This window comes from Elephantulus edwardii, unplaced genomic scaffold (assembly GCF_000299155.1).
Source record: "Elephantulus edwardii isolate Elephantulus edwardi_28Jun2011 unplaced genomic scaffold, EleEdw1.0 scaffold00052, whole genome shotgun sequence".
Classification (NCBI taxonomy): domain Eukaryota; kingdom Metazoa; phylum Chordata; class Mammalia; order Macroscelidea; family Macroscelididae; genus Elephantulus; species Elephantulus edwardii.
In genome coordinates this window covers 7,449,322-7,469,934 of record NW_006399802.1, presented here as the reverse complement: position 1 = coordinate 7,469,934, position 20,613 = coordinate 7,449,322, and the positions used below count along the sequence as shown (strand labels likewise).

Genomic DNA, 20,613 nt, shown 5'->3' with positions numbered 1-20,613 from the left:
TGAACATTTCTTCATGTTTGCCGTTTGAATGTCTTTGTTGGTGAAGTGTCTGTTCATATCCTGTGCCCCTTTTCAGTTGGGTTATTTACCTTTATCTTGTTGTGGTACTCAAGTATTTTATAAATTCTAGATATAAGTCCCTTGTCTGACATGTCATTACCAAATATTTTTTCCAGTGTGGCTTCTCTTTTTACCCTGTTGGAGAAATTTTTGGATGTGCATGGAGATTTGATTCTTAGAAGGTTCCATTCCTCTATTTTATCCTCTCCTGGTCATAGTTTTTTCAGGATGCTTGGAAAACTGTTTCTGTTGTAGATTAGGACTTCTAGAGTTCTTCCAAGCTTTTCTTTAATGAAGTTTATAGTCCTTGGTTTTAGTCCTAGGTCCTTGATCCACTTTGAATTGGTTTTTGTGTATGCTGTGGATGTTGCTTGAGTTTTCTGCATATAGTTTTCCTATTTTGCCAGCACCACTTGTTAAAAAGGCTGTCATTTCCCCACTTAACTGATTTCATCTCCTTGTCAAAATCAGTTTACCATAGGTTGATGGGCTGATTTCTGGATTCTCAGTTCTATTTAATTGATCTATGTGTCTGTCATTGTACCAGTACCATGCTGTCTTGACCACCATGGCAGTGTAGTAGGATTTGAAATGGGGGAGTGAGATGCCTCCTACCTTGTTTCTCTTTTTAAGGAGTGCTTTGATTTTTCAGGGCCTCTTTCCATTCCAAATAAAATTTGAGATTGCCTTTTCCATCTCATTAAAGAATGGAATTGGTATTTGTATTGGGATTGCATTTAACGTGTAAATTGCCTTTGGTAGTATTGTCATTTTCACAATTTTGAGTCTTCCTATCCATGAGCAAGGTATATTTTTCCATTTCTCCAGGTCTCTGTATTTTTTTTTATTCTTGTAATAATGTTTTGTAATTTTCTTTGAACAGATGCTTTGTGCCTCTGGTTAGGTTTAATCATAAGTATTTAATCTTATGATTAACTATAGTAAAGGGTGTTGTTTTTCTTGGCTCCAGTTCTGTGTTCTCTTTGTCACTGTAGAGAAATCCAATTGATTTTTGTATATTGTTCTTGTATCCTGCCACTTTGCTGAATTTGTCAACTATGTCCAGTAGTTTTCTTGCTGAGTCTTTAGGGTTTTCTAAGTATACTATCATATCATCTGTGTACAGAGATAATTTTACCTCCTCTTTGCCAATTTGAATACCTTTTATTTCCTTGTCTTATTGCTATCACTAAGACTTCGAATACAGTATTGAATAGGAGAGGTGATAGTAGGCATCCTTGCCTAGTTCCTGTTCTCAAAGGGAATGCCTTTAATCTCTCTCCATTGAGAACCATGTTAGCTCTGAAATTTGCGTGTATACTTTTTACTATATTGAAGAAATTCCCCTATAATACTATTTTGTTGAGTGTTTTAATTAGGAAAGGGTGCTGAATTTTGTCAAAAGCCTTTTACGCATCAATTGATAGGATCATGTGGTTCTTGTTCTTTGCATTGTTAATGTAATGAATTACATTGATTGGGTTTTTTTTTATGTTGACCCACCCTTGCATACCTGTTATGAATCCCACTTGGTCATGATGAATTGTTTTGTTTTTGTTTTTTTCTTACGTATCATTGGATTCTGTTGGCCAGTATTGTAGCATCTATGTTCATAAGAGATAGTGGTCTGTAGTTTTCTATTTTGGTATTGTCTTTGCCTGGCTTTGATATTAAGGATATGTTTGCTTCATAAAATGAGTCTCGGAGAATTCTATCTTTTTCTATTTCCTGAAATAGTTTATGTAGAAATGATGACAGTTCTTCTTTGAATTTTTAATAAAATTTGCTTGTAAGACCATCCAGCCCAGGCTTTTTTTTGGTTGGAAGTTGTTTTATTACCTTTTCTATTTCTTCTTTTGTAATGGGTATGTTCAGGTGTTCGGTTTCCGTTTCTGTCAGTTTAGGTAGGTTGTGCATATCTAAGTATTTATCCATTTCCTCTAGGTTTTCCTATTTTTTTAGTATAGTTTTTCATAATATTCTAATGTTAGCCTTTTTATTTTCAGTTGGTTCTGTTGTGATGTTCCCATTTCATCTCTTATTTGGATTACTTGTGTCTTTTCCTTCTTTTCTTTTGTTAGTTTTGCTAGTGGTTTGTCAGTTGTATTGACCCTTTCAAAGAACCAACTCCTTGTTTTGTTTCAATTGTTTTTTTTTGTTTTTTTGTTTTCTCTCTCATTTATTTCTGCTCTAATTCTTATAATTTCTGTTTTTTTAGAGGGTGTTGGGTTTTTTTGCTGTTCTTTTTCAATTTGCTGGAGCTGTTGGGTTAGAGAGTCAATGGTCATTTTTTTTCTGCCTTTTGATGTGTTTGCTTTTTGCTAAAAATTGGCCTCTGATTACTGCTTTTGCTGTTTCCCAGAGGTTTTGGTAAGTGGTGCTTTCATTGTCATTTGTTTAAAAAAACTTTTTAATTTCATTTATTATTTCTTCTAGTACCCACTCATATTCAAGCATGTTGTTGTTCAGCTTCCAAATGTATGGTTGTTTTCTCCTTTATCCTCTTGTTATTAATTTCTAATTTTGTGGGATTGTGGTCTGAGAAGGTACTTTGTATAATTTCTGTTTTTTTAATTTGTTGATGCTTGCCTTGTGACCTAGAATGTGATCTATTCTGGAGAACATTCCATGCACATTGGAAAAGAAGGTATATTGTGCTTTTGGGGAGTGCATTAGCCTATAATTATCTATGAGATTGAGTTGGTTTATTGTGTGGTTTAATTGTTGAGGTTTTTTTCTGGTAGTTCTATCTTTTCTTGAGAGTGGTATATTGAAGGTAGCAACTACTATAGTACTGTTGTCTATTTCCTTTTCTCAGTTTTGTTAGTGTTTTATATATTTTGCAGGTCTTTCATTTGGTGCATAGATATTTATTATTGTTATGTCCTCTTGTTCTATTGACCCTTTGTAGCATTATGTAGTGACCTTCCTTGTTCTTTGTGATCGTTTTTGCATTGGAATTTATATTTTCGGAGATTAACATCACTACTCCTGCTTTTTCTCCTCATTGCCAGTTGGTTGGTATATTCCCCCCCCCCCCATTGTTTTGTTTTTAGTCTTTCTTTATCTTCACTTTTTAGGTATGTCTCTCATAGACAGCATATTGATAGATTTTGTTTTTTTATCCAATCTGCTATGCTTCTTCTCTTCACTGGTACATTAAAATAATTCACATTCAATGTGATTATTGAAAGGCGGGGTTTTATTGCTACCATTTTGTTGAGTTCTTTTTGGTGTTGTTGCTAGTTACTTTGATCCATGCTGCTTTCTGTAGTACCTCTGTAAGAAGGACATCTCTCAGTGTTTCTTGCAGTGCTGGTCTTGTTTTTACAAACTCTCTAAGGTTCTGTTTTCCTGGGAATATCTTGATCTCTCCTTAATATTTGACTGATAATTTTTCTGGGTACAGTATTCTTGGTTGACAGTTGTGTTTTTTGAGTGTTTGATATATGTCCTTCCACTCTCATCTTGCTCACATGATTTCTGCAGAGAGATCGGTACTTAGTCTTATCTGCTCTCCCTTGTAGGTTACTCTTTCTTTCTCCCTCGCTGCTTTTAGGATTCTCTCTTTATCTTTTTTTCTGGCAAACTTAACTATGATATGCCTTCATGTTTTTCTTTTGGGGTCTATTCTATACAGAGTTTGCTCAGCTTCTTGAATATATATATTTCCTCATTCTTGATTATGCCTGAGAAGTTTTCCTCTAGTAATTCTTCCAGAACTTTTTTGGTGCTTTTACTTGCTTCTTCCTCTTCTGGGATTCCATACTTGATCTTAGCCAAAAGGCCGAGAAGCAATTCTTCTGGGATTCCAGTGATGTGCATATTATTTTTCTTGATGGAGTCCCACACTATTCTTAGGTTTTCTTCTTTTTTCTTCCTTTTTGGTTCTGCTTTTTACTCTAGCAGATCAGTGGTGACAATTTTATCTTCTATTTCACTATGAGTTCTGTATCCCATCTCTTCAACTCTGCTCATATGTCCCTCCATCATATTGACAGCATCTGAAACATTGGACCTCATATTTTGGATAGTGGTTTCTTATTTTTCCAGTGCTGCTAATGCCTCATTAGTTTTATCTGCATTGTTCCGGATTGCTTTGTGTTTTTGCTTGTTTGTTTGTTTGTGGTGTGTGTTTTGTTTTTTTGTTTTGTTTTGTTTTTTAGCTCTTTCTGGTTTTTACTTGCAGTGTCCTGTAATTCTTCAAGTTTATCTTTCATCCATTGAAAACATTCAATCATTGTTCTTTTAAGGTCTATGTCAGAAAGTTCCATCAGACTTTCTGACTTCAGGAAATCCATTGATACTGTGTTACCTTTTGGGGTGATAAACTATTCCTTGCTTTGCACTTGTGTAGTATATGAAATAGCTTGCTTTCTTTGTGACATTGATATGTTTTTGATCTGAAGACAATGCTCTAGAAATCAGTTGGGCAGCTACCCCACTTGTGTTTTTCTCTCAACTTCTGACTCAAGAGAAAGTTTAATTCAGAGCCTGTGAGAGCAGCCTCTTGCAGGTAAATCAGATCAAGGTGCTCTGGATTAAAGGCAAGTTGATTGATTGGCTGTGTAGGCACAGGTGGGGATCCAAATGGGGGTGGGGCGACCACAGGGGCAGGTCAACCACTTGTGGGACCTCACTCAGACCTCAGCTCTTTAGGTGTGCTCACGATTGGGATCCCTACTCAAATTCCAGCTGTCCGTCTCCCACCCAGGGGCTCTCACTCAGTGGTCCCTAACCAGCGATCCTTACCCAGGTGCCCTTGCACAGTGGCCCCTGCCCTAGAAGGGCCTTGGGTCCAGCAGAACCCAAGAAGACTCAATCAAATTCCCACCGATCTACTCGCCTCTGGCTGGTCTTCAGTGTCCATGAAAGTTCAGTCAAATTCCCACCAGCCCACTCACTCTTGGGCCCTCTTTCAGGCATTTGATGGTGCTCAAGAAAATGCAGATAAATTCCCACAGGCCTGCCCATTCCTCGGCAGTTGACATGGCCCAAGAGAACTCAGCCAAATTACCACCAGTGGGCTTGCACTTGGGTGCTCTGCCAGGCACTTGGTGGTGTCCAAGAAAACCCAGTCAAATTTCTACCAACCCGCTTGATCGTGGGTGGTTGGTGGGGGCACAAGAAAATGTAGTCAAGTTCCAGCAGACCCACTTGGTCTTAGTAGGGCTTAAGATAACTTATTCAATTTCCCACTAACCTTTCTCCTGTCAGATGGATCCCATAGCAGCTTGGCTCTATGTTCCTGTAGCTCCAAAACTAATTGTTCCAACAAAAGTTCTGAATCAAATTCCTACAGTCCACGTCACACTTTGTCGGTTGGTCTCTGTGTGGCATGAAGGTCTCTCTAGTGGCCCATCTCTATGCAACTTGCTGTTCCTCTAGCTTATCAGACTGCACTCCCTACTGCCATCTTGAAATCTGTTTTATAATATTAATTAATCACCATTGGACCTTGCCCATCATTACCCTGTCTTTTCACCTGGATCCTTCCCATTTGCTTCTCCCTCTCCTTCCATGCATCAAACTGTACATGTGAATATGATTTATTTTTCTTAAGTTACTTGTAACATTGATGCTTATTTAGGGCATTTTAAAGTCAACATCTAACAAAATTCTGAACATACAATATTCAGTTAGCAACACTTGACAGACTTTTAAAGGAACATTTCCTTTGTACATCCATTGTATATTTTAGAGGCTGAAATGTGGTTTGTGGTCAAAAGTAATACTTTCTTTTTTTCCTCTATTGACTGTTGAAGTTCTTTAATCATTCAGGATAGTGAGGTTTTTGTCAAGTTAAGGATAAAAGTCAACATTTTATATCTATTATTTTCAGGTCCTTGGTCCAGGCATTGGGATTGTTTCTGTCTGCAAAGGAGCAGAGCTTGGACTCTCCATGGCTATTCATCTCAAACAAATCACAGCTGCTGTGCTTATTAATGGAACCAACTTTGTTTTCCAAAATATACAGAAATATCATGGTCAGGTCAAGCAGCCCTTACCCTTTATTCCAGAATTGATATCTAGAAATGCTTTAGGACTAGTTGAATTTCGTCATTTTGTAGGGGACCCTCGAGATGAAGCCGTTAGACCCTTTCTCCTTCCCATTGAAAAGGCCCAGGGACAGTTTCTTTTCATTGTGGGAGAGGCAGATAAGAACATACACAGCAAAATATGTGCTGAACATGCCATAGAGCGGCTGAAGAGCAATGGAAAGAACAACTGGGCCCTGCTGTCTTATCCTGGGGCAGGCCATCTGATAGAGCCTCCCTACACCCCAGTGTGCTATGCCTCATGGGTCAGCAACGTTCCAATCCTTTGGGGAGGGGAAGTAATCCCACATGCAGCTGCTCAAGAACATTCTTGGAAGGAGATCCAGAAGTTTCTCAGGAAGCACCTTCTTCCAAGGCCAACCAGCCATCTCTGAGGAAAGTAGATATTCTTGGAGAATAGGCAAGGACTTATGTTTCCTGACAACCTTTTCTTAATTTTACAAAGGCATAGTTTTGATCTCTTATTGAAAAGAGGAGGTTATAAAAAGAGAAGTTGGGATTGCTGAAATGGTAATGAGGACTGCTGAATGCTGAATCAAAGTTCTGATTTTACAACATAAAAATTAGTTTACACTTGATCCAAGATCATAAATTATGATTGCAGTTAGGTGCCACTGAATCAATTCTGACTCATAGGAACCCTGTGAACAACAGTATAAACCATATTTTCATCCTAGGTCCTCTGCACAATCATCATTGTTATATGTTAACCCATTGGGGTAGCTAACATATCATTCCATCTCAAAAAGGGTCTTCCTCTTTTTCTCCTGACTTTTTTTGCTCTACCAATTAAGATATCCTTCTCCAGGGATTAGTTGCTCCTAATAGCATGTCTAAAATAAATTAGATAAAGTCTGACCATCCTGAATCCAATGAGTATTTTTTTTGTCTGTACTTCTTCTTAGATTTATTTGGTTTTTAGTAGTCTATATTATATGCAATATTCTTTACCAACATAGCAATTCTAAAGCATCAATTATTCTTTAATTTTCTTTATTAACTTTCAAATTTCACCTGCTTAAGAGTAAGCTAAAATACTGTAGAGAATGTTATCAAACCTGCAAAGAAGAGCTGACTCAAAATCTTCCTGAGGCATATTAGAATTTATTCTATAAAGCAAGTAGAACCTTGATACCAAACCCAGACCAAGACACTCCTAAAAAAGAAAATTATAGACCAGAAGGAAAATTGATGCCTTTGAGCTGTGGTGCTGGAGAAGAGTATTGAATGTACCATGGACTGCCAAGGAAACAAACAGATCCATCCTAGAGAGGGTTAAACCAGGCTACTCCTTGGAGGTAAGGATTCTGGAGCTTCGTCTGACATACTTTGGACATGTTGTAAGGAGAGACAGGTCCTTGGAGAGGGACATCGTGCTTGGTAGGGTGGAGGGACAGCGCAGGAGGGGAAGACCCTCTATGAGGTTGATTGATTCAGTGACTGGGGTAATCGGGATGGGTGTGTCAGAGGCAATGCGATTGGCACAGGATAGAGCAGGGTTTAGGGCTGTTGTACATAGGGTCGCTATGAGTTGCAAACAACTCGACGGCACATAACAACAACAACAACAGCAACATCCCTCTTGAACGTTAATGCAAACACTCTGCAAAATCCTAGCCAATAGAAACCAACATCATATTTGAAAAATTGTACATCATGATCAATTGGGATTCACATCTGACGTGTAAGTGTGGTTTTCCATTAGAAAAGCGGTCAATATTATCCATCACATAAATAAAACAAGGAAAAAGAACTACATGATCATAGATACAGAAAACACATTTGACAAAACTCAACATTCTTTTCTCCTCAGAGCACTCAACAGAACAAGATAGGAAGTTTCTCAACATTAGATAATACATAACAAATCCAATGACTAACATTAGTCTGAATGGAAAGAGATGTAAGGCATTTCCCTTTCAAATGAGAACCATACAAAAATTATATCTGTCAGCACTCTTCTTCATTATTGTAGGAAGTCCTGTTGTTTTTAAGTGCCGTCTAATCATGGACAACCCTTATGAACAAAAAACCTGAACACTTGTATAACTTTCATCACTTCTCCACATTCATAGAGTTTCCAGAAGCAAGCCATTTCAGAAGTGGATGCCACTCCTGCTTCCTTCCAAGCTTGTTTTAATCAGGGAGCTCCACTAAACACTATCCACCATGGGTAACCATTATCGTATTTGACACATAAGTGTCACAGTGCCAGTGCAATAAGGGAGATATTGGTAGCTTCGTTCTAAGATGCGCTGAAGTTCAAATGCACCTTTAGAATGCCTCTGACAACCTGTTGGGGGAGGGTCAGTTATGAGTCGGTTCCAACACATTGGTACACAACAACATGATCCCATATGTAGAAAACCAAAAGACTCAGCAAGAAAATTGCTGGAGCTAATGGAATGATTCAGCAAATTGACAAGATACAAGATAGACATACAGTAATCAGTCATGAGCAAATGGATTAATCTAGAGGACATTATGGTGAGTGAAAGAAGTCGGTCAGAAAATGACAAATGTTGTATAAGACCATTATTATAAATGATAAAAGTTTAAACAAAAACTAATTTTTTGATTGTTATCATGGATGGGAAAGAAAAGAGAAGGAAGTAAAAATTAGTAAACTAGCTAAAAGACACTAAGGTGGGTGATGGGATGGAAAAAATGTACATTGTGGTGGTGTTATATACCATTGACTCATAATGGACTTGGAACTGCCTTCCTTCTTACTACTAGGCCACCAGAGGTCCCTCATACAGTATTATAGATGTTGTAATTAATGCTATAAAATAAATGATAATTTGAATAATAGAATGAAAAACAATATGATTTAGAAATGTTCACTCAAATCACAATTAAGAAAGCCAAAAACAGGTGGCCGGCAGACCGTAGAGTGAGGACCTTTAGTATGCAAGGTAAATTTGAGTTATCTCGTAGAAGGGAGAAGCCACAAACTAATTCTTTCTGAGCTACTCAAGTGCAGCAGAGTTATTGGTAGACAGTCAAGGATTCTGACTTCAGCTTAGTCTGTCTTTTAATTCCTCCTTTCTAGCTTTAAAAAATAAAGTTATTCCATTTGATTACACAGATTATTTCATTGTTGTTATATGCCATCAAGTCGTTTGTGACTCATAGCGACCATATGTATAAGAGCCCTAAACCCTGCTCTGCCAACCTCATTGTCTTTGACACACCTATTCCCACTGCCCTAATCACTGAATCAATCCATCTCATCGAGAGTCTTCTTCTCTGCGTTGTCTCTCCACTCTCCCAAATATGATGTCTCTCTCCAAGGACCAGTCCCTCCTTGCAACATACCCAAAGCATGCCAGATGAAGCGTCAGGATCCTTACTTCCAAGGTGCAGCCTGGCTTCACCCTCTCCAGGACAAACCTGTTTGTTCTCCTGGCAACCAATGGTATATTTAACACTCTTCTCCAGAACCACAGTCCAAAGGCATCAATTCTCTTTCTATCATCCCTAGTCACTGTCCAGCTCTCTGAAGCATAGTGTGCAATTGTAAAGACTGTAGCCTGGATCAGGTGCACCTTAGTCTCCAGCCTGACATCATTGCTCTTCAGTACTCTGGAAAGATCCCTGACTTTCCCAATGCAATTCATCTCTTGATTTTCTGGTTGCTGGTACCAAGAGTGTTGGCTGTAGAGCCAAACAACTAAAACTATTAGCTATCTCACTATCCATACTGATGCTACCAATTGGCTCAGTGGTGAGAATCTTTGTTTTCTTGAGGTTGAGCTTCAATACATATTGAAGGCTGCAGTCCTTGACCTTCTGCAGAAAACGCGTCAAGTCCTCCTCAGTTTCAGCAAGCAGGGTTGTGTCATCTGCGTAACGCAGGTTGTTGATGAATCTTCCAACAAGCCTGATGCCACATTCCTCCTTGAACAGCCCCAGCATCTCGGATGGTCTGTTTTGCATACAGATTGAAAAGGTATGGAGACATAGGAAACTGTCCAGGACTGCTTGGCCTTTTTTCCTGACACTTTGGTGAACAGCAAGCCCAGGAGATGAGTTGGTTGCATGCTACAACTTGGGAAGGAAAATGTTTTTGTAGTGTTCCCAGATAAATTAACTTTGATAATTTTAATGGTAAATGTTAAAGTTCCAAGTTTGTTCTTTCAAGTTGACTGGCCTGCTTTAGTTAAGAATGAACGCTGTTCTTTCAGAGGCCACCGCTCCAGTAGATACAGCATCTGCAGTATTTCCATTCGGAGTGACTAGGGAAGGGCAGTTGAGTTGTTGTGCTGCCTCACTGGCAGAGAAGCCAAAGAGCCATTGTGAGGGGAGTGGGCTGCACTGCAGCTGCCCAGAAAATGGCCTGGTGAGTGCTCCAAACTGCCCTGGATTTAGGTCAACTGTCCACATCTAGGTACCTTGTTCTTCCCTGGGAAACCATCAAGGACTTCCATTCCCAGACCCCTGCCAGCAGAGATAAGGGTTTTTAATGGTTTTCATTTCCAAATCGCCTGTTAACAGCAAACATTTTGGATAAATTGGTGTGATGTTCTTTTTATTAAACAGCCATGTATATGTCCCCCCACCCCCCCAAAAAAGGTATGGAGGCAGAATACATCCCTGGTAGATGCCCTTCCCAATTTTGAACCATGCAGTGTCTCCTTACTTTGTTCTGACAACTGCCTCTTGGTCCAAGTGTAGGTTTCACATAAGCACAATTTCATTATACTGTCTAAAATCTGTAATTTTGTGTTCTAGAATATTGTCATAATATGTATAGCTTTTCTTAGTTCCTATTTTGGAATATAGGGAAAGCACCTTTTATGAGGTATAATGCTTGTGTGTATACTGAAAAGTATTCCTTGGATTTATGTTTTATAGAGCGGTTTTTCTTTTTTTAAATCAATAACTTTTTCCCAAATGCCATTTTAAAGCCATCATTAGAAATTGTTTTACATTCTTATTCTGTAGAGCTATGAAGATGAGAAATTATTTTTCTAGTGTTGAATTATCTTTTAATTTGTGGAATTAAACAAATTTACTTCTTTTGTATCCTTACTTACAAGTAATAAGATTTAACACCTTTTCTTCATGTTCTGTGTTCTTTTTGTGGTCAGGTTGATGCTGTTGTTGTTGTGGATCATCAAATCCGAACCAACCTATAGCTGACCCTCCGGCAGGTTTTTAGAGACAGTAAATAGCAAAGGAGGAGATTGTCCATTCTTTTCTCATTAAGCATCTAGTGGATTTGATCCCCTTGCCTTTGGGATTACAGTGCAGTTTCTTACCCCTAGGGCACCATGCTTCACATATGAAGTCAGAAGTATTCTTTCCTAGAGCTCTGGTGCATCAATCTTTAGAAAATTGCTGTGCTAATCCAAAACTATGCCTCTCCAGAGGTTCTGATCCATGAACAGCTTCTTGAGAGAAAGATGGATAATCTTCTGTGTGATTTACAGCCTTGGAAACCTGATGGAAGGCCAGCCATGAATTGGTGTAAACCTCTGAGTAATGTGTTAGAGAGTTTTCACAAGTCTTTACTGGAATATTTTAATTAACAGTGAGATTATATGTTTAAAAGTTTAGCAGTATGCTGTTGTTGTCAGGTGCCATAATGTTAAGTGTGGTTCATAGCAACCCTGTTAATGACAGATCTGCCCACTCATCTGTCGTGGGTTATCCTCACAATCTCTGACACATTCAAGCCCATTCCCTCAGTCACCGTGACAGCCACCTGGTTGAGTGTATTCTTCTCCTTTGCTGCCCCTCCACCTTCACCAAGCATGATGTCCCTCTCCAAGGGATTACCTCTCCTAGTAACATGCCCAAAGAACGTGAAATGAAGAAATGTCATCTTTGTGTCTGAAGAGCCTTCTGGCTGCACCTTCTGCAAGACATCTGTTTGTTCTTTTGAAAGTCTGTGGAGTCTTCAGCACTCTTCTTTAACACCACAGTTCAAAGACATCAGTCTAGCATCCTTGTTCATTGTTCTGCTCTGAGATGCATAGCAGGTGACTGAATAGACCATGGCCTGAGTCAAGCGCATAATTGTCCTCAAACTGACATCATTATTCCTCAGGAATTGGAGAGATTCCTGACTTCAGACTTTCCCAGTACAGTATGTCTCCTTATCTCCTGACTACTAGTCAATACACCAAGTGTCTTGATGTAGATTCAAGTAAGATGAAGTCATTGACAGTTTCAGTCTTTTCTCCATCTGTCTTGATGTTGCCTATCAGTCCAGTAATCCTGGACATTCTATTGTTTTTTACTTAAAAAAATAATTATTTGAGCACTTCTAGTTCTTCTGTGGCAATATATCTTTTTTTTCTAACTTTATGGGAGTTGTTTTTTGTATTATTACATTTAGAAGAAAAGGACTCATTCCCCTTAGCATGATAAGCTAGATTCCTAACCACACGAAGTTGACCAAGGAACTGAAGCTGAAGAGACACAAGGCTCTTCACCCAGAGTAGATGAAGAGAAGTCTTTTCCTTTTGGTTTCTAGGTACCTAATCTATGAGGAAATCCATTTATGTTTATTAAAGCAACTCACTTGTGCTATTCCCATTATAGCCTACTAGATGACTAAAGTCAAGTCCCACAGGCTTACTTTATTATTTTTAATAATACTTTATTATGTATTTTAGTTCAAGTTTATATGGCAGAGCGTGAAACCAAGCAGCTCCTTGGAGACTAGGACTCTGAAGCTCTGTCTCACCTACTTTGGGCACATGGCCAGGAAGGAGCAGTCCTTGGAGAAGGAAGGACATCATGCTCGGAAGGGTGGAGGGACAGCACAGGAGAGGAAGACCCAGATGAGATGGATTGACTAAGTGACTGAGGTGATGGGAGTAGGTGTGTCAGATGCAGTGAGATTGGCTCAGGATAGAGCTGGTTTCAGAGCAGCTGTGCAAAAGGTTGCTATCTATGAGTGGAGTCAACTCGACATCATATAACAACCACAACAGCAAATTAGGTTTCCATTCGACAATGTCTACATAAATTCTTCAGTGACATTAATTACATTTTCCCCAAAGTGCCACCTTTCTCTCTGAAAGATTTTTTTTTCTAAATTTTTTTTTTTTTTGGTCTCTTTAATCATTTCGGGTTGTTCCATTTCTAGTCCCTGGCTCCTGACCCACTTATCTTGTCATCTTCGCTTCAGGGTAATTGTTAACCTTTTGTTCTCTTATTGATATTCATTAAACAGAATGCTGTACTCAGAGGCAAAATCTTTTCTTTTGTGTGACAGTATATAAATAGGGGTTAGTTTTGGTTCAAGGATTAAAAAGTATCTCAGACCCATCATCTCAAGAGTTCTGTAGTTAGTTTTAACTGGCCCTGAAAAATGTTTCCTTCTTAGAACTTTTCTGTTCTACGTTTTTCTTTTTTCTCTTTGCGTTTGTCAGTGTGTCTATCCATTGTGAACACTTCAGGACAAACCATGATCGTGGCGTGGAGCCATCTAGTTTCTGTGTCTAAGAGTAGATAAGCATCTGGCTTGTGTGGGCAATTAGATGAATGTCTTTTCTGAGATTTGAGTTTCCTCTGTTCTTTTTCAGTTTGTTTTTATTTTTTTATAATTTTGTGTGTATACTGTCAAATCGGATCAGGAGAAGATTGTCCCTCCTTCTCCAGCAGAGCATCTGGTGGACTCGAACTGCTCACTTCTGGGATTGCAGTGTAACTCTCTTTCAGTTTTAATGAAGAACGATGAAGAGTTGTAGCTTAAGAGCCCAGAAGCTACTCACTTCTCTCGAGTGGAGTAAACTTTATGAACCATGGTTTACCAGTTGATTCACTTTTTCCTTCAGACCAAGTCCAAAGTCTTCAAACCCAGCAAACCTATCTGGCAAGATGTTTGGTTATATCTGAGAAGTGTTTGTAACTCTGTCCTCTGTGCATGAATGTGTACAGATGTACACCCTTTCCTGAATGTACAAGCAGAAAGCGACATTTCTATTTGTGCATCCGCTACAATACTTAAATTGGTTCAAATTAATTCTCTATGTTGTTCTTTCTATTTCAAGTCCAGAGAATTTAGAATTTTCAAACACTTCTCTTTTTTTAAAAAAGAGAACTCTGGTGGCATAGTGGCAAGAACTTGTGCTGCCTACAAAAAAGTATGCTGTTCAAATCCACCAGCTGCTCCAAGGGATAAAGATGGGTAGTCTATTCCAGTGTGATTTATAGCCTCTGAAAACCCTCTGGAGGGTCGAGAAGACCATGGCATGCATCATATGGACCTCAGTCTCGAGACTGACATCATTGCTCCTTAGTATTTTGGAGAAGTCCCTGTCAGCAGACCTTCCCAATGAAATGCTTGTTTTGATTTCCTGACTGCTGGTGCCAAGAGTGGTCATTGTGGATCTGAGCAAGATGAAATTGCTAACAATTACAGTCTTTTCTTAATCTATATGATGCTGTGGATTGATCCAGTAGTGAGAATCTTTGTTTTCTTGATGTTGAGATGCAATCCATATTGAAGACAATAGACTATTACACAGCACTAAAACACGGTGAAGAAGGTATGAAATACTACCCAACATGGTGGACATTATGCTGAATGAAAAAAAACTCAATCACAAAAGGACAACTACTTGATGTTGTTGTTATGTGCTGTTGAGTCAGAACCAATTCATAGCTGATCCTCCAGTGGTTTTCTTACAGGCGGTATTTCGGGAGAGGTGGAGAGAGCAGGAATGGAATACATAGGCAGTGATCACTGATAGTGCATTGTAGAAAGGAAAGATCAACCTGAAACCAATGCACGAAGGACAATGTGTGTATTATAGTTCATCATCTGTTATAGGTCATGCATAACTGTTTGGGGAGGAGGAAGGGAGAAGGATAGAGAGGGCAAAATGCTTCAAAACAAAACTCACGTGTTTGGGAAAAAAAATAATTTTTGAGTGGAAAAAAGACCCACTTGGGAAATAGCGTAACATTTCCCCCTGCTCCCCCCCCTCGTTTTGCTGTTCTGGAATATCATCTCTGGGATCACATCTTCATTTTTTTTTTTTGGTACCAGCTCAGGCTCCTCTTGACTATCATAATTTAACTTTTTCTTAAAGAGTCATCTAGGCACAGGAGTTACGGGCTGAACTCTACAGTCGTGGTTACTGATCCCAAGTTAATAAAAATGATCTTGGATCGGGGATGAATAATTGAGCTCAAAGGAATTAATCATTAAAACCAAAATAAAAGAAAACCCCAAACCTTTCCAATTATACAAGTTTATGCCTGACCTGGAGGTATTGCCCTAAAAAAAAAGGCATTAATATATAATTGAGTGTGCCAAAAATTCCACCTCTCCGAATACCTCAGTGATTTAATTGTCTTTTGATGCCCCAGGCTATGTGAGCAGACACTCAGTGTCTGATACTTTCATACTGTTTTCGATGGAAACAGCATTTTCATACTCAGTACACAAAATCCATCAGGAATATTGTAAATACTGGCCAATGTTGGTGACTAACTCATGGTTGCTGAAAGTTCATCTTGTTACTTGACTTCATCATCCAGCCAAACAAGAGATTAATTACATAAGATTGTGTTCTTGCTGGACTAAATAATTGAGAAAATGCACTTGAGTTTTAAACTAGATAGTGGGTTGGTGTCAGTGGCTTTATACATGTACGGAGGCCCTGTAAGAGTACTTACTGACATAATCAGGCACTCATTTATTTTCTGATAAACTTGAATGCAGATAGCATTAAGTGTAAAAGTAAGCTGTGTATCCATCAATAATATATAATTGCTTTGTTGTCTTTTGACTGGCAGAATTAAAAATTTCATTGAAATATCTAAGTGCAGCAATGAATGAATGGAAATCCAAATTCTCTGTAAATGTTCATTAAAATTATTTAAAAAAATAAAAAAATCTCTGAAAAAATATTTTCATTGAAATATCTAGACAAGAACTTTCCCTACTTATAATTCATTGTTTTTTTTTTTAACTTTCATATTGGTATACTTACAAAGTTTGCATACATTGTGTTTCCCAGAATTCTCCATTTACATTGTGTTTCACACAATCATTCCCATGCATTGCTGTTACTGTCATTAGCTGACTGTGAAACATTGCCTGGCCCTGTGCTATCTTCATGACTGTTGATATGTTCGGGCCCATTGCTGGGCATATTTTGACATTCCATCCCATTAAAGGGTTTCACTGGCTCTCTAGCAGTCATAATGTCCTCTCTCAGGGATCGTGTTTTCTGATGGCATATCCAAAGTGAGTCAACATCTCATCTTCTCCACTCCTAAGAAGTTGCATTTCTTCTACGACTGAGTTTTCTTTTCTTTGTAAGGTCTTTGTATATTCAATGCTCCTCACTAACACACAGTGTGAATGTATTAACTGTTTTTCATTTTCAATATGTAGCTTTCACATGTATCCAAGATAGTTGAAAAGACCATGACTGGGTTTACACAGTTATTAAAGTAACATCTTTGCTTTTGAACACTTTAAAGAGATCTTTCGCAGCAGATTTGCCCAATGTAATAATTTAAATTGTTGACAACTTCAATAACTTTCTCTGAAATTGGAAAAAGAATTCTTTGCATCTCATCTGTGTAGACATACAAATTAATTTTTGTAATATGTGGAAAAGCTTTTTGAGTCTTAAAATAGATTTGAAAACAAATGGCAATCCTGTAAATCTCTTGTGGGAAGTAGAGTTTCACCATGGTAAGGAGGGACCGTGTATCTGATTTGTTGCTGTCATTGTAATGTGCTCATGACTCTACAGTGGTTTTTAAGAGGCTGTGAATCATCGGGAAGGAGACTGCCCATTTTTCTCCCTCAGGTAGCTGGTGGATTCAAACTGAATGCCTTTGGGTTGGCAGCGCAACCCTTTATCTGCGAGGCCACCAGAACTCCCTGTGTATCTCATTGTTAACCATAAATGGTAAAGAGAGTGAAGACACACTGTGTGGAATCCATCTGGAAAACCCTGAGCATCGCCATTCCTATCTACTTACTAGGGAGCTCTGGAATCTGATTCTGCTATCCTGTCCATCAGCATTTGTCATTTAGATTCTTTTCTTATTCTTCTTATTCTTTTCTGCTTTCAGTAGTGCATTAGTGCACTCTCTCTCATTCTCTCTCTCTCACACACAACTCACACACATACACACACACACACGCACACACTACACCTTTAACCCATTCTATTGCACACAACAGAGTTACATTCCTTCAATTTCAAAGTAGATCATGAAACTTTTCTAAGAATTGTCGAGGATTTTTCATTTCCTTTAGCATTCAAGTATGTATTCTCTAAAAAGACACTCCAGGCTCTTTAAGATCAAGACTGCTGCTGGTTTCCAGCATTATCTTCAGATAACTCCCTTCCTCCATGTTTGTCCCTCTAACACTCTCCTTATATTGAGGCATTTGGATTAATTCTGCACACATGCACTGAGCCCTCTCAGTGAGCCAAGGACACTTGCAGACAATTGGGGTTTAAAAAAAAAAATTAAAATGCCTGGGCTCAGGTAGCTGCTCCTTCTTTTTTTTTTTTTTTTTTTTTAGCAGTACAGGTCCACGAAGGAGACTATCTACCCCTATACCCCCCCCAACTATTTATTCATTTCTTTGTTTATTTTTTTATTGTCAGAAGGCTTTTCCATGCATCTTTACCCACCTAGTTCCCACTTAGTGCTCAGGACCCCCTTCAAGCTGTCTTCTTCAGGAAGCCTTCCCTATTGTGGGCACCCCTGCCCTTTCCATGTATTCCAATGCTTTATGCTTATGATAATGTGCTTATCTCACTTCATTGCAATCATCTATTTACTTAACAGTCCTTTAAGCTAGATAGAGGTTGGAAGACTTTCTGCAAAGGTCTCAATTTATTGCTTTCAGGACAGACCCAAATCATATATAACAGGCTTCTCAGCAAGTTTCCCAGGGTATTTCAGCTTGCTTGGCTCCCCTCTTAGCACCACAGTCAGGCAATCATGAGACTAATTAATTGCCCTGGGAAAATCTGCTGTCAGGGACCTCTCCAGAATACTGGGAAGCAAGAATGTCAGTCTAGAGACTAAGGTGTGCCTGATCCAGGCCATGGTCTTCACAATTACTTGCTATGCATTAGAGAGCTGAACAATGACTAAAGATGACAGATGAAGAATCAATGCCTTTGAATTGTGGTGATGGAGAAGAGTCTTGAACATACCAGGTCCTGCAAAGAAAACAAATAGATCTGCCTTAAAGGGAGTGAACCCGGTTTCTCTTTGGAGGCTAGGATTTTGAAGCTTCATCTCACATACTTTGGCCACATGGTCAGGCAGATCAGGTCCTTGGAGAAGGACATTATGTTCAGAAGTGTGGAGGGACAGCACAGCAGGCAGATCAGGTCCTTGGAGAAGGACATCGTGTTCAGAAGAGTTGAGGGACAGCACAGAAGAGGAAGACCTCAGATGAGATGGATTGACACAGTACCTGGGGTATTGGGAATAGATGTGTTGGAATCAATGAGACTGGCCCAGGATAGGGCAGGGTTAGGAGCTGTTGTACATAGGGTGGCTATGAGTTGCAGGTGATTTGATGGCACTTAAAAACAAGAAATTGCAAGAGAAGATTGCCTATGTTTCTCCCACAAAACTGCTGGAGGATTTGAACAGCCAGAAAGACATGTCTTTTGAGTTATCAGCACAGCTTCCTAGGGACATGTCTTCCAGAACTCCTCACTATTGAATTGTGCTCCTCCAGAAAGGATGCTAAAATTCTAATTTCTGAATCTGCAAGGATAATTTTGTTTGTAAATGGGACTTTTATTTTATTATGTCAATGAAGTCCCTTTAGAGTAGGATGGATACTATATCTAATCTCTTCTGAGTTACAAAGAACTGAATATACCCAAGGATGTAAAAAGAGACAACAGATGCCATCTGATGATCATCTGCAAAGTAAGGAAGACCAGTGGACCAAGTATCATTTGTAGTTGTCAAGAAGGACGGAATCAACATAGCTGAGACTCTGATTTGGACTCTTGGCCTCTAAAACTCTAAGAAAAGAAATTTTTAATAATTTACAAAATCATTGCTCCTGTGTGCTGCATAGTATTCCATTGTGTGAATGTACAATAATTTCTTAATACATTCGTTTGTGGTTGGACAGTTGGGATGTTTCCATGTTCTTGCAATGCTGAATATTGCTGCTATGAACATTGATGTGCAAATCTCAGTTTATGCCTCAGTTCTTATATTCTCAGGGTATATTCCAAGTAGTGAAATAGCTGGGTCATATGGAATTTATATAGTCAGCTTTTTGAGGAAGAACCTAACTGCCTTCCAGAATGGTTGTACCATTTTACAATTCCACCAACAATGTATGAGAGTTCCTTTCTCACCACATCCTCTCCAGTATTTATTATTTGCTGTCCTGTTAAACTTTGCCACTGTTACTGGAGTGAGATGGTACCTCATTGTGGTTTTGATTTGCATCTTTCTTATTGCCAGTGATTTTGAGCATTTCTTCATGTGTCTGTTTGTCATTCAGATATCTTCCTCTGTGAAAATTCTTTCCCTGTCTTTAGTCTATTTTGTAATTGAGTTGCCACTCTTTTTCTTGTGGAGGTCCAGGAGTATTCTGTAAACTTTTGTTATAAGACTCTTGTCTGCGATGGTATTACCAAATGTTCCCAATCTATAGGTTTTCTTTTCACACTGTTGGAAAAAGTTTCTGATTTGCACAGGGCTTTAAGCTTTAGAAGGTCCCATGAATCAATTTTATCCTCTTTAGATTGTGCATTTCTGGTTGTATTTGACAGTCTCTTTATACCTTGGACTAGCACTTCTAAGCTTGATCCCAGTTTGTCTTTTATGAATGTTATGGTTTTGGGCTTTATTCCCAGGTCTCTGATCCACCTTGAGTTGATTTTTGTGTATGGTGTGAGACGTGGATCCTGTTTCAGCTTTCTGCATGTGAAAGTCCAGTTTTGCTAGCACCATTTGTTGAAGAGATTATAATTTCCCCATTTGATAGCTTGGATTTCCTTGTTGAATATCAGTTGACCATAGATAGGTGTGCCTATTTCTGAGTTCTCAATTCTGTTCCATTGGTCTGTGTACTTGTCATTCTAAGAAAGTTTCTGTTTTCTAAAACCACCCACTGCTTTATTTATAATATAACAGGACTTGCTGACTAAGACAATAGAAAGTGTTTTTGGCTTAAAAATCATATGCTCTCTATTGCTATTATTTAGCTCAGCCATTGTAGCATCAAAGCAGCCACAGAAAGTAAGTAAAGGAAAACTTTACCTTTTTAAACAAGTGTTGGGGCTAAATTTATCCTGTGGAATTTACTTTTCTAATCTCTGACCTAGATCATAAAGTTATTCTTTTTTTAGTAATACTTTATTATCTTTTCACTGAAAGATCACACAGAAAATTGCAATACCATTTAGTAATTGCTACAAAAATTATACAGTAACTGTTTTTTACAATAGTTCAGTATTCTCATTGATTTAATTCTAGATGTTGTATTGTTACGTGCCGTCGAGTC

General features: G+C 38.6%; 1 protein-coding gene across 1 annotated transcript in view; it reads left to right on the top strand.

Annotated features, from left to right (window-relative positions):
- The window catches only part of BAAT (bile acid CoA: amino acid N-acyltransferase (glycine N-choloyltransferase)), a 15,589-nt gene extending 9,096 nt beyond the window's left edge, over nt 1-6,493 (top strand). The window contains exon 3 of the mRNA XM_006886974.1: nt 5,903-6,493. Coding sequence (XP_006887036.1) covers nt 5,903-6,493 — 591 coding nt within the window. The remainder of the gene's footprint in view (nt 1-5,902) is intronic.
- Nucleotides 6,494-20,613: the final 14,120 nt, after the last annotated feature.